The 12,474-nt window shown below is 45.4% G+C and overlaps 1 protein-coding gene and 1 long non-coding RNA gene across 3 annotated transcripts in view; one reads left to right on the top strand and one right to left on the bottom strand.

The window, feature by feature from the left end:
* Positions 1–912: 912 nt before the first annotated feature.
* Positions 913–12,474, top strand: part of SGF29 (SAGA complex associated factor 29) — a 30,246-nt gene continuing 18,684 nt past the window's right edge. The window contains exons 1-2 of one of the 2 annotated variants that reach the window (XM_027527964.1): positions 913–1,107; positions 12,083–12,172. In XM_027527964.1, the coding sequence (XP_027383765.1) occupies positions 12,098–12,172 (75 nt within the window). In that variant the 5' untranslated portion in view covers positions 913–1,107; positions 12,083–12,097. Of the gene's footprint in view, positions 1,108–1,410; positions 1,433–12,082; positions 12,173–12,474 lie in introns of those variants that run through there. The other variant, XM_027527963.1, reaches the window with a different exon arrangement.
* LOC113883860 lies at positions 10,454–11,691 on the bottom strand. Its single transcript, XR_003508751.1, has 3 exons — positions 11,201–11,691; positions 10,659–10,697; positions 10,454–10,561 (listed from the first exon to the last, which is right to left on the bottom strand). It is a non-coding gene; the product is annotated as an uncharacterized LOC113883860 (long non-coding RNA).

Genomic DNA, 12,474 nt, shown 5'->3' with positions numbered 1-12,474 from the left:
TTCTCATGATGTACTCTGCATATAAGTTAAATAAGCAGGGTGACAATATACAGCCTTGACATACTCCTTTTCCTATTTGGAACCAAGGATTAGTAAAAAGAAAGTACTCTGTGTAACTCTCTCCACGTGCCCTCAAGCGACCTTCAGTGAAGACTGCTGTGACTTTTCAAGGCTCTTTGGGAAAGCATTTCAGATGTGTTAGATGAAGATGGATAGACAAGGAAGCCCCAGATTTCTTTGCCACACTGTAGCTTTCTCAGAAGGGCTTCCCAGGTAGTTCAATGGTAAACAATCTGCCTACCAATCCAAGTACTCGCGGGTTCAATCGCTGGGTGGGCAAGATCCCCTGGAGGAGGGCATGGCAACCCACTCCAGTATTCTTGCTTGGTGTATTCCATGGACAGAGGAGCCTGGCAGGCTACAGTCCCTAGGGTCGCAAAGAGTCAGACACGACTAAAGCAACTTAGCACATACATGTAAGAAATTAAAAGATACTAGGATGTAAACCGTCATAGTTAAATACTTGCTCCCAGAACTGTAGTACAGTCCTGGAAAGATCCCCTAAAAGCATGATTTCTGGGTCTACAGGCATGCTTGCTTCTATTTATTTTTTAAAATTAAAAAATAAACTTTATTTTTCTAGCAGTTTTACGTTTCCAGAAAAATTGAGGCAGAAAGTCCAGAGAATTCTCATACGCCCACTGGTCTCCCTTCAATCAATCATCTTCTCGCTTAAAAAAAAAGTATTATTGTTTTATAGAGGCTTTGGGGAGTGGGAGAGAATACAGAAAACACACAAAGACCCTGGTTTGATAAAATAAGGTTCGGCCGAAAAGCCGGGAGCAGTGTGTCAAAGTGAAAACTACATTTCCCAAAGGGCAGCGCGGCACGTCACAGAGGATGACGGCGCATGCGTGGAGGGGTCCTCCGCGCTGCGACTAAGCTCATAAAAGGGAAAAAGACTGTGTGGGGCTCATCCTGCCGCGAATCTCGAACGTAAAGGGCGTTGTCATCTGCAGACTCTGAAGAGCATTCGAGGGGTGGCGCGCCTGCTCCCGCCGTCGCAGTTTCCAGCGCGACGTGCTTGTTCCACCCGAGGCTCTGTAGGTAGGTATGGGTCGCGGTCTGGGACACCCCCCTACCGCCGCACACCCCCGCCAGGAGGATGGCGGGAGCGGAGGACTGGTGGTCCCCATGCCCCGGCCTCGCTGAGGCGGCTCTTGAGGGGCGGCGCGCATGCGCCTTGGCGGAGAAAGGCGGGGCGCCGGGAAGGAGAGCTAGTGTAGACCGTCTGTACCGTCTGCGCGTGCGCCCGCGCGCCTTGCGCGGGTGGGAAGCCGCCGCACGTGGAGCTTGGCACAGTGGCCCGGGGAGGTGGGGTACCCAGGCCAGGTGCTAGAAAACAAGGGCAGAGGATGGGCCCCGAACCATGGTAACATTTGTTATTTGCTCACGATATGCCTATCTTAACCGAACAACCTCATTCTTCATTCATATTTCTCTTGGCGCCTCGTTTCTCTGCCCTTGTTTGCTGCCAAAATTTCGGTCTGTACTCACTAGCACTTTTTCTCCTCCAAACCCACTCCAGTCGGGCCTGGACCCCCACCCTTCCACTGAAATAGCGCCTTGTCAAAGCCACCAGTCATGTCTAGTTCTCAGACCTGTAGCAGTATTTGATGCAGTTGATCTCTTTTTGCTTCGGAATGTGCTGAAGTGTGACAAAACTTGGAAGAGTATAGATTTTATAGTTTGCAGGCTTGCAGTGGCAGCTCGACTACTTGTATTTCCTGAGTTACCTAGCATAACTTCACCCAACTGAACTAAAGTTTCCCCAGCTGTAAAGAAGGTGGGCTTGTAGCATTGATGTAGGCATAAATGAGAGTCACCTGTGTAAGCTTCAGTACCAAAGCCTGGTAGGTATTGGGTAGGGGGTGGAGAAGGCAATGGCAACCCACTCCAGTACTCTTGCCTGGCAAATCCCATGGATGGAGGAGCCTGGTAGGCTGCAGTCCATGGGGTCGCTAAGAGTCGGACACGACTGAGCGACTTCACTTTGACTTTTCACTTTCATGCATTGGAGAAGGAAATGGCAACCCACTCCAGTGTTCTTGCCTGGAGAATCCCAGGGACGGGGGAGCCAGGTGGGCTGCCATCTCTGGGGTCACACAGAGTCAGACACAACTGAAGCGACTTAGCAGCAGTAGCAGCAGCAGCAGGGTGGGATAGGTGGAAATCATCAGGTCTTCTTAATTTAAAAAAGGAAGCTAATTGAGGGACTTCCCCGGTGGTCCAGTGGTTAAGAATCTGCCTTGCAATGCAGGGGACTCAGTGTCTGATCCCTGGTCAGGGAACTATGAACCAATGTGGAGTGGGGCAGTTAGGCCCAAGCACCACAACTACTGAGCCCACAGCCACAACCAGAGAGTCCATGGGTCCCACGTGATGCAGCGAGGATGCTGCATGCTGCAGCTAAGACCTGATGCAGCTAAATGAATGAATGAATAAATATTTTCTAACAAAACAAACTAATGTAGATTCTTACTGATGTGGCTAAATTGACGGTATGGGATCTGAATGTAGTCTTGGATGCCTTGCTTCCCTTTGATTCATGACAAAGCTTTTATTGTCCTAAGTCCTTTGTGATTATTTTTAGAGTGGTTTAAGTATAGACTGTTTTCATTTGTATGAGAGGGTCAGACAGCAGTTTTAGGCTGTTTGTTTAGCAGTTACTATGTGCTTTTCCTTGCAGCCTTGGTCCCTATGAATTACCTCTTTTTAGTCAAACTTCTCAGTTGCAGGTAACAAAAAGGTAGCCCAAACTAGCCTAAGCAGAAAAGGAGTATCTATTGACTCTAACTAGCCTAAGCAGAAAAGGAGTATCTGTTGACTCTAACCAAAGAGTCCCAGGTGTACCAGCTTCAGGTATGGCTGTATCCAGAAGCCTTGGTTATGTCACCAGTATTTTCTGTGTCTTTTCAGCTCTGCTTTCCTCCATGTTGATTTCTCCTTCAGGTAGACAAAAATCTCCATCAGTTCCAGGCTTCTATGCTACTTTCTTAGCCAACAGAAAGAGGTCTTTTTTTTTTTTGTAGATCGCTTCAGCAAGAGATTTAAAATTGATGTTAGCCAGATTTGGGTCACATATCTCTTCCAGAACCAGTTGTGCTGGACAGGAAGACTGTAATACTTCTGTGGACCCAAGTGGTGTACCCAGCCTTGGAGCCAAGATAAAGGATGGTTTCCCAAAGGGAAATTAGAGTACTATTACAAGACTTAACTGTTTACTTAGGGAAAAGGAACAGGTTTCTTTAAAAAGATTCACATGTGACTGCTCTTAGCAGTTTTATTCATAATGGCCCAGAATGGACATAGACGCTATTCAGAGAAAACAGGTTAAATAAACTGGTTTGTTCATACAATTGATGCAACTCAGCTATAGAAAGGAACAAACTCCTAATACACACAGCAACACAGATGAATCTCAAAACACATTAAGTAAAAGAAACCAGACACTCAAGTATACAGATGGCATGGTTATATTTTTGTGAAGTTCTGGAAAAGGCACAACTGGTCTGTAGTAGAACACAGCAGAACAGTGGTTCCCCTTGTGGGTAGAAGTAGAAAGTCAGTGGAAAGAAGAGGGTTCTAGGACCCAAAAGGTTTAGGGTTACTGGGCCTTGCCTCAAAATTCATAAGAATTCTGAAACCTTATGGGGATTACGTAACCGCTCCTTGGTTTGAGACTAATGCTGAAATCAACTGGGACCCTTGAACTTGGATAACAGGCAGTTTGGGCTGAACATTCCGTTTCCTCCCAGCTGGGAGCTCCTTGGCTTTTTGATTTAGCTATGGTTCCAAGTCTGCGTTCCCACTTGTTTTGCAACAGCAAGCTTAGTGTTTTCAGAGTGGAGAGTTACAGGAACCTTTACTGAGAGTGTATTTTCTGGGGAAATTCAAGTTCACAGCTGACTGGATCTGGAGATAGCAGTGTGTGCTTGCTCAGGCACAGAGTTGTGTCTGACTCTTTGCGACCCTATGGACTGCTGCCCACCAGGCGCCTCTGGCCATGGCATTCTCCAGGCATTTGCCTGGAGCGGGTTACCATTTCTTCCTCCAGGGGATCTTCCTGACCCAGGGATCAAACCACATCTCGTGTGTCTTCTGCATTGGCAGGTGGATTCGTTACCACTGAGCCACCAGGGAAGCCCAGAGATAGCAGTAGTTTGTTGTAAAATGAGGTACTTCTCCTAGGCAGGGTGCTACCTAATGGGCAGAGCTCAAGCAGGGGAGGGCCCCTTAAATGATGGCGGCCGTGATCACTCCCCCTTGCTTGGGATGTGTCAGCATTTTCTGTTGCTTGTGCCTTTGACTGCTTTGCTCAACTTAATTATACAGTTCCTTATCTTTTCCTGGTACTGCCTTATCTACATTTCAGAATTACTTCACATCAAATAGGAAGTGAGATGAGAGCATTTAAAAAGTCACAAGTCAGTGTTTTTTTGTGTGTGAGTGCGTCCTGACAGTTGGTGTAGGGGCTTCTTCTGCCTTAAGACTGGCCTCTCATCAAATTTGGGGCCCTCCTTTCCCGCCACTGCCTTCTGGTTGCAGGATGAGGCCGTCCCTAGCTTGGTATTTGACCTACTCCTCCAGACCAGGTGGATCAACTTTTTCACTTAAGTTTGCTGACAGTTTCAACCGCAGTTTCGTGTGTCTGTTTCTGCATCTACTCATTGCAAAAGGTTCTATGAGACAGCACTTTTTTTTTTTCTTAAACATGCGTGGGATCTTTGTGGAGAAATACCCAAGAAACAACAGTGTTTGCTTCAAGGAGTGGGCGATTTCCTGACACTGCTTATCAGTGGGATTATTGATGAAAGGGGCTTGTTGAAGACAGTAGAGATGATGATTATTGCCTGTGGAGCTTTCTAGGCTGTGTGGAGAAGAAAAGATCTACCTACATCTACTGGCTGAAAAGCTGTTATAGATCTAGGTGAAAGTGTTAGTCACTCAGTCATGCCCACCTCTTTGCAACCCTGTGGAATGTAGCCCTCCAGGCTCCTCTGTCCCTGGAATTTTCCAGGCAAGGATACTGGAGTATCCTTGCCATGCTCTCCTCCAGGGGATACTCTCAACCCAGGGACTGAACCCAGGTCTCCTGCATTGCAGGCAGATTCTTTATCTTCTGAGCCACTAGGGAAGCCCATAGGTCTAGATAGGTTCCAGGAAAAGTCAAATAAGAGTTAAGTTAGGCTTCTTTAGGGTTAGTCAGACAAAACCAGTCTTCAGCTGGTTGTTGAGGAAAATGTACCCTGACAAAGAAGGAAAGGGTAGGTCTTCCCTGGTGGCTCAGTGGTAAGAATCCGCCTGCCAATACAGGAGACACAGGAAACATGGGTTCGATCTTTGATCCAGGAAGATCCCACATGCTTCAGAGCAACTAAGCCCATTTGCCAGAACTACTGAGCCTGTGCTCTAGACCCCAGGAACTGCAATTACTGAAGCCCATGCGCCCTAGATCCCGTGCTCCACAACGAGAGAGTAGCCCCTGCTTGCCACAGCTAGAGAAGAGGCCGCACAGCAGGGAAGACCCAGCACAGTCAAAAACAAATAAGTAAAATGAAAAAGAGGGAAAGAATGTGCCTTTCAGGCTCTTTGGAGGGCAGGGTGGGATGGGACAGGGCATCTGTGTTTGATAGTCTATAGATAAGACACATTGGATGGAATGTCAGCAGATGATGACACTAGATAGGCCTCAGGGCTGGATCCCATCCTTCACCCTCCTGTCCCTTCACATGCAAGCCTGTTCTCTTATCCTGGGACTTGTTCTTGGTGTGCTCCTGCTCCTCAGCCAACATGCTTCCATTTCCTCCACCTGTAATCCCTCTGTCTACTTGCCTCCCCCCAAGCCTCTACCCCCGTCTCTGGGTCACAGCCCTGCTAGCCAGGAATTGCTGTCTTCATTGCTTCCACACCCTCCTGCCTGGCCCCTCCCGTTGACAGTGTTTCCCCCCTCCCAAGGTCATCAGTAACACCCTGGAGACCGTCCTTTTCTGTGGCATGTGGTATTATCCGTCACCCTCTCATGTAAACTTTCCTGCTTTGAGGGAGATTAAGATTTAGAGATATCATTGCACAGACAGGGCTGGGGGAGGAGGTTACGTAGGAGTGAGAGGGGACAGCAGCCCGGCTTGAGCCCTGAGGAGCGCCAGCATTTATGATTCTATTGTTTTATGTATTTTGCTGTGCTGGGTCTTCGTTGCTGTGCGGACTTCTCTCTAGTTGCAGTGAGCAGAGGCTGCTCTGTAGTTGAGGTGTGCGGGCTTCTGTCTTTGCAGAGCCCATCCTCTAGGACATGCGGGCTTCACGCGGCACATGGCTCAGCAGTTGTGACTCACAGACTTAGTTGCGCAGTTGTGGCTCCATGGCCTGTGGAACCTTCCCAGATCAGGGATCGAACCTATGTCTCTTGCGTTGGCAGGCAGATTCTTTACCCCTGAGCTACCAGGGAAGCCCAGCTCCAGCATTTAGAGAATGTTCAGGAGGGAGATCAGCCCAGTAGACTGAGGAGGAGCTGAGATGAGGTGTAGGCACCCCACACAGCAGGGAGGCCCTGAAGCCAGAGGTGGAGGAGGGAAGGGACACCTGTGCCTGCATGCTGACACATCAGGTCGGATAAAGCAGGAAAGGATCCAATGCTTTGGCCTGTAGGAAGTGATTCACTTTTCTTGAGAACATTTTCGCTGGGCTGGTGAGGATGAAGCTAGCTGAAAGTGGGTTGAAAAGTGAAATAGGGGTGAAGAAGTAGAGGGGCACATGCTTAGACAACTTTAATTTTGAAGTGGAACCAGGGATGGGTGGGTCTGTGAGGTGAGCATGCGGTTAAGAAGCTTTTATTTTTAAGATGGGTCCCTGCCCCAAAGTGTGCTTGTTTGCTTGTAAAGCATAGGAAAAACATGTCAAGTGGTGCAAGAGGAGATGGGGTTCAGAGCACAGATGAAGGAGATTTTAGTCTTCAGTAAGTGAAAGGAGTCTTCTGTCTTGAGGGGAAGGCGGAATGGAGCTCTGCTGCACGAGGTCATGGTTTTGATGGTGGGATCGTTTGCAGAGACCTCATGGTCTCTGGCTTGTCATCTGAGCAAAGTAGGAACCTTGGACATCAGTAAAGGAGACCCAAAGTCAGGTATGAGGGCAGGAGCAAAGGTACTGAGGAGAGAAGAGGTTTGAAGTGTCCAAATTATCAGAAAAGGTAACTGACTTTTCTAGTAGCAGAATGGGAATACTTGCTGTCAATGTTTGTATAAAGTAAAACCCACCTGTCCATTTGGGGGGCTTCCCCCTGTTTTAATATGCACAGGGTAGGCATGTAGAAGGCAGGTGGTTCCAACCAGGATTCTGCTTTATGTGGCAGGAGAGAGCAACATTTTTCCATGCTGATCTGGTCTTTCCCAGGATCTTCCCACGGGACTCATCCTTGGTCCACACCCTCACCTTGGTTGTGGTTCAGTGGGGGCTCTTTGCTCCTTCCTCTTTGCTCAGCAGATGACCTTTATGCTATTCATCCTCAAATTTATTCACTTTGAATCTCTTAAACTCTAGATTCCTGATTTCATGTGGTTCTAATTAGTGCAACTAGACTTTTTTTTTCTTAAGGGACATGTTATTTGTATTGAAATGCATTATATAAGGCCTGCAGTGGTAAAATCCCATGGATGGAGGAGCCTGGTAGGCTATAGTCCATGGGGTCACTAAGAGTCGGACACGACTGAGCGACTTCCCTTTCACTTTTCACTTTCATGCATTGGAGAAGGAAATGGCAACCCACTCCAGTGTTCTTGCCTGGAGAATCCCAGGGACGGGGGAGCCTGGTGGGCTTCCGTCTATGGGGTCGCATAGAGTCCGACACGACTGAAGCGACTTAGCAGCTGCAGCAGTGGTAAAAATAGCACTGCACATGTGAGGAAAAAAAGATGTGTCGCAGCTAAGTTGGACTTCATAAAAATTGAGAACATGTGCTTTAAAGGACACAATTCAGTAATCACTTTTATAAAACCAATAAAAACGGGCAAAGGGCAGTTCTCCCAAGAAGATACAAAAATGGCATTTGAACATCGGAAAAGATGTTCAACATCACTAGCCATCAAGGAAATGCAAAGCAAAACCATGGTTAGCATTTCATACCTACTCAGATGGCTGTAATCAAAAAGGTAGATAATATCACGTGTTGATGCAGATACCAGAGATAGCAGAACCCTCCTATGTTGCTGATGGAGATATAGATGGCACATCCACATTGGAAACAGTCCAGCAGTTCTCCAAAGCTTCAACATAGAGTTACCATATGACCCAGCAGTTGCACTCCTTGGTACATGCCCAGAAAATGAAAACATGTCTGCAAGTATTTATAGCAGCCAAAAAGTGAACACAACCCAAAATGTCCATCAGTTGATGAGCTGATATACAAAATGTAGTATATGCAAACATGGAATATTATTGAACAATCAAAGAAAATAAAGTGCAGAATAGGTAAATATCTAGAGACAGAAGGTAAATTAGTGTTTGGTGAGGGCTGGCAGAGATGGAGATGGACATGTATTTAAAATGTGCATTTCAATCCGTTCAGTCGCTCAGTCACGTCCAACTCTTTGTGACCCCATGGACTGCAGCAAACCCGGCTTCCCTGTCTATCACCAGCTCCTGGAGCTTGCTCAGACTCATGTCCTTTGAGTCGATAATGCCATCCAACCTCTCATCCTCTGTCTTCCTCTTCTCCTCCTGCTTTCAGTCTTTCCCAGAATCAGGATCTTTTCAAATAAGTCAGTTCTTCACATCAGGTGGCCAAAGTATTGGAGTTTCAGCTTCAACATCAGTCCTTTCAATGAATATTCAGGACTGATTTCCTTTAGGATGGACTGGTTGGATCTCCTTGCTGTCCAAGGGACTCTCAAGAGTCTTCTCCAACACTGCAGTTCAGAAGTTTCAGTTCCTCAGCGCTCAGCTTTCTTTATGGTGCAACTCTCACATCCATACATGGCTACCGGAAAAACTATGGCTTTGACTAGACAGACCTTTGCCTGTAAAGTAATGTCTTTGCTTTTTAATATGCTGTCTAGGTTTGTCATAGCTTTTCTTCCAGGAGCAAGCATCTTTTAATTTCATGGCTGCAGCCACCATCTGCAGTGATTTTGGAGCCCAAGAAATATCAGTATTAATAGTATAGCTGATTAACAATGTTGTAATAGTTTCAAATGAACAACAAAGGGACTCAGCCATACATAAACAAGTATCCAGGGTTTTCTGTGTACAAGGCCATGTTTTCTGCAGGTGGAGATAGTTTTACTTTTTTCTTTCCAGTCTTGGTCCTTTTATTTCATTCTATTGCCCTAACTAGAACCTCCAGAACAGTGTTGACTTGTTGCTGATCTTAGCGGGGAAAGTTTTAAGTCTTTCACCAGTAAGTATGATGTTATCTATGGGTTTTCATAGATGCCCTTGATCAACTTGAGGCAGTTCTCCTGTATTCCTGTTTTTATATTACTTTTTAAATAAACAAAAGCAGAAATTTTAAGAAGATATGAATATTTACATACAAGGAATTCAGTTTACTTCTAGGAGGGATGGGGGAGATTCAGTGTGAAGCTGATCTTTGTGGATATGGAGATATATTAATTGAACCACCTTTCCCAGAAGGTAGGAGGATCATGTAAAATTTCAACATCCTAAAAAATTTTCCTTTTTTCTTCCCATCTCCTTTTTTTTTTTTTTTTCCCATCTCCTTTTCTCTTTAAGCATGTGTCCATTTTCACCTAGTTACAAAAGCTTACTTAAAAAATTTTTTTTTATTGAGGTATAGTCGATGTTGTGTTGACTACTGCTGTAAAACAGAGTGATTCAGTGTTTTATATATGTATATATATACAGACACACACACACACATTTTTTAAATCATTTTTTAATTTATTTTTACTTTCTGGCTGTACCATACAACTTGTGGGATTTTGTAGTTCCCCTGACCAGGGATTGAATTAAGGCTCTCATCAGTGAGAGTGCAGAGTCCCAACCACTGGACCACTAGGGAATTCCTGAAAAATTTTTTTTAAATATTCTTTTCCATTGTGGTTTAATCATAGGATATTGAATATAGCTCTCTGTGCTATACAGTATGACCTTGTTATTCATCCATTCTATGTATAAAAACTTATATCCACTAACCTCAACTGCCCACTCCATCTCTTCTCCAGTTCTCTTCCCCTTGGCAACTATCAGTCTGTTCTTTGTGTCCATGATTCTGTTTCTGTTTCATAGATAGATTTCATTTGAATCATATTTTAAATTCCATATATAAGTGATATCTATGGTATTTGTCTTTCTCTTTCTGACTGATTTCACTTAGTATGATAGTCTTCAGTTACATCCATGTTGCTGCAAATGGTATTATTTCTTTCTTTTTTATGGCTGAGTAGTACTCCATTGTATATATGCACCACATCTTCTTTATCCATTTATCTGTTGATGGACATTTAGGTTGTATCTTGGCAAAACAGTAGCTTACTTTTAAAATTGCCTATTAAAAAAATAATAAAATAACATTGCCTATTATTGTCTTTTATCCTGATTATCTACTGTTACATTTTATTTTCATCAGAATACATTTATCTTACCTTAAGTCAGAAACTTTTAGTAGTTAATTTCTCTTCCCTCTACAGTAAAAAAAAAAAATCACAGTGCTTTATGACTTGGAAAGTGTCTTCATATAAGATCTTATTTGAGTCTTCAATTACAGATTTAAAAACAGGGCAAAGTGAAAGTCACTCAGTCGTGTCTGACTCTTTGCGACCCCATGCACTATACAGTCCATGGAATTCTCCACATCAGAACACTGGAGTGGGTAGCCTTTCTCTTCTCCAGAGGATCTTCCCAATCCAGGGATCAAACCCAGGTCTCCCGCATTGCAGGCGGATTCTTTACCAGTTAAGCCGCAACGGAAGCCCAACAATACTGGAGTGGGTAGCCTATCCCTTCTCCAGCGGATCTTCCTGACCCAGGAATCGAACCAGGGTTTCCTGCAATGCAGGTGGATTCTTTACCAACTGAGCTATCAGGGAAGCAAAGTTAAAAAAAAAAAAAAAAGGCAGGAGGAGGGTAAACCAGAATGCTTTACAAGAGCTGGGGCTACGGCGTGCTGCTTTTGGAAGGTACTTACTAAGTACTCCTGACTTGTTTGAACACACCGAATCCAAGCATCACTGGACTGGGGAAGCATTCCAGGACCGCTTGCCACTGTATTAGTTTCCTAAGGCTGCTGTGAACAAATGACCATAAACTAGGTGACTACAAACAAAAGAAATGTATTCTTTCACAGATCTGAAGGCTAGAATTCCGAACTCAAGCAGTTCTGTTAGTTGCAGAATCAAAGGTAGGGTCCTTCTTGGGGGCTCAGAAGGGGAATATGTTCCCTATCTCTCTCCCAGTTTCTAGTGGTTGCCAGCAATCGTTGGCACTCCTTAGCTTGCAGCTGCCTAACTCCAGTCTCTGTCTCTGTCAGATGGCTGTCTTTCCTGTATATATGTCTGTCTCTCCACCTGGCATTCTCTCTGTGTGTCTCTTGTTTCTTCTCTTGCACGGACACAAGACATATTTGATTATGTGTGTGTGGGGGGGTACACAGTCATGTCTGACTCTTTTCGACCCCATAGACTGTAGCCCACTAGGCTTCTCTGTCCGTAGAATTTTCCAGGCAAGGAAATTGGAGCATGTTGCCATTTCCTACTCCAGGGGATCTTCCCGACACAGGGACTGAACCCACGTCTCTTATGTCTCCTGCCTTGGCAGGCAGATTCTTTACCACTGCGTCACCTGGGAAGCTGCATGAACCACCAGGGAAGCCCTCATGTTAGATTGAGGCTCACCCTTTTCCAGTATGATCTCATCTTAACATGCATCTTAATTACATCTGCAAAGACGCTGTTTCTATATAAGGTCACACTCACAAGTACCAGAAGTTAGGACTGCAGCGTCCTAACCAGAAGAATGGTTAAACCCACAACAGCCACTAATAAGTTCTCTTTTCCTCCCCTCCCCGCAGGCGCCCCTGTATACCATGGCCCTTGTGTCTGCTGATTCCCGAATTGCAGAACTGCTCACAGAGCTCCATCAGCTGATCAAGCAAACCCAGGTAAAAAGCCACAGCCCTCCACTCGTAGAGGGGATCGTGGGCTGTGATACTGAACTGTGGAGGGGGCAGGGGTGGTTGTGTTCAAAGAGTTTGGACGTGCCAGAACCACAGTGATGTCATGAAGGTGAGAGGAGGAGCATGGAGGGTATGACCGCCGTTGCCTATTGGATTTTCTGTCACGTGCAGGATTTCATGGTTCTTTTTGGTTAGTAACAGCAATATTGCGATACTGAGCTATATTCACATACGGTTCACCCATTTAAGGTGTACAGTTCAATTTGAATCCAATATTCAAAGTGTTG

The sequence above is a fragment of the Bos indicus x Bos taurus genome, chromosome 25, assembly GCF_003369695.1.
Source record: "Bos indicus x Bos taurus breed Angus x Brahman F1 hybrid chromosome 25, Bos_hybrid_MaternalHap_v2.0, whole genome shotgun sequence".
NCBI classification, from domain to species: Eukaryota; Metazoa; Chordata; class Mammalia; order Artiodactyla; family Bovidae; genus Bos; species Bos indicus x Bos taurus.
This window is presented reverse-complemented; position numbering and strand designations above follow the sequence as displayed.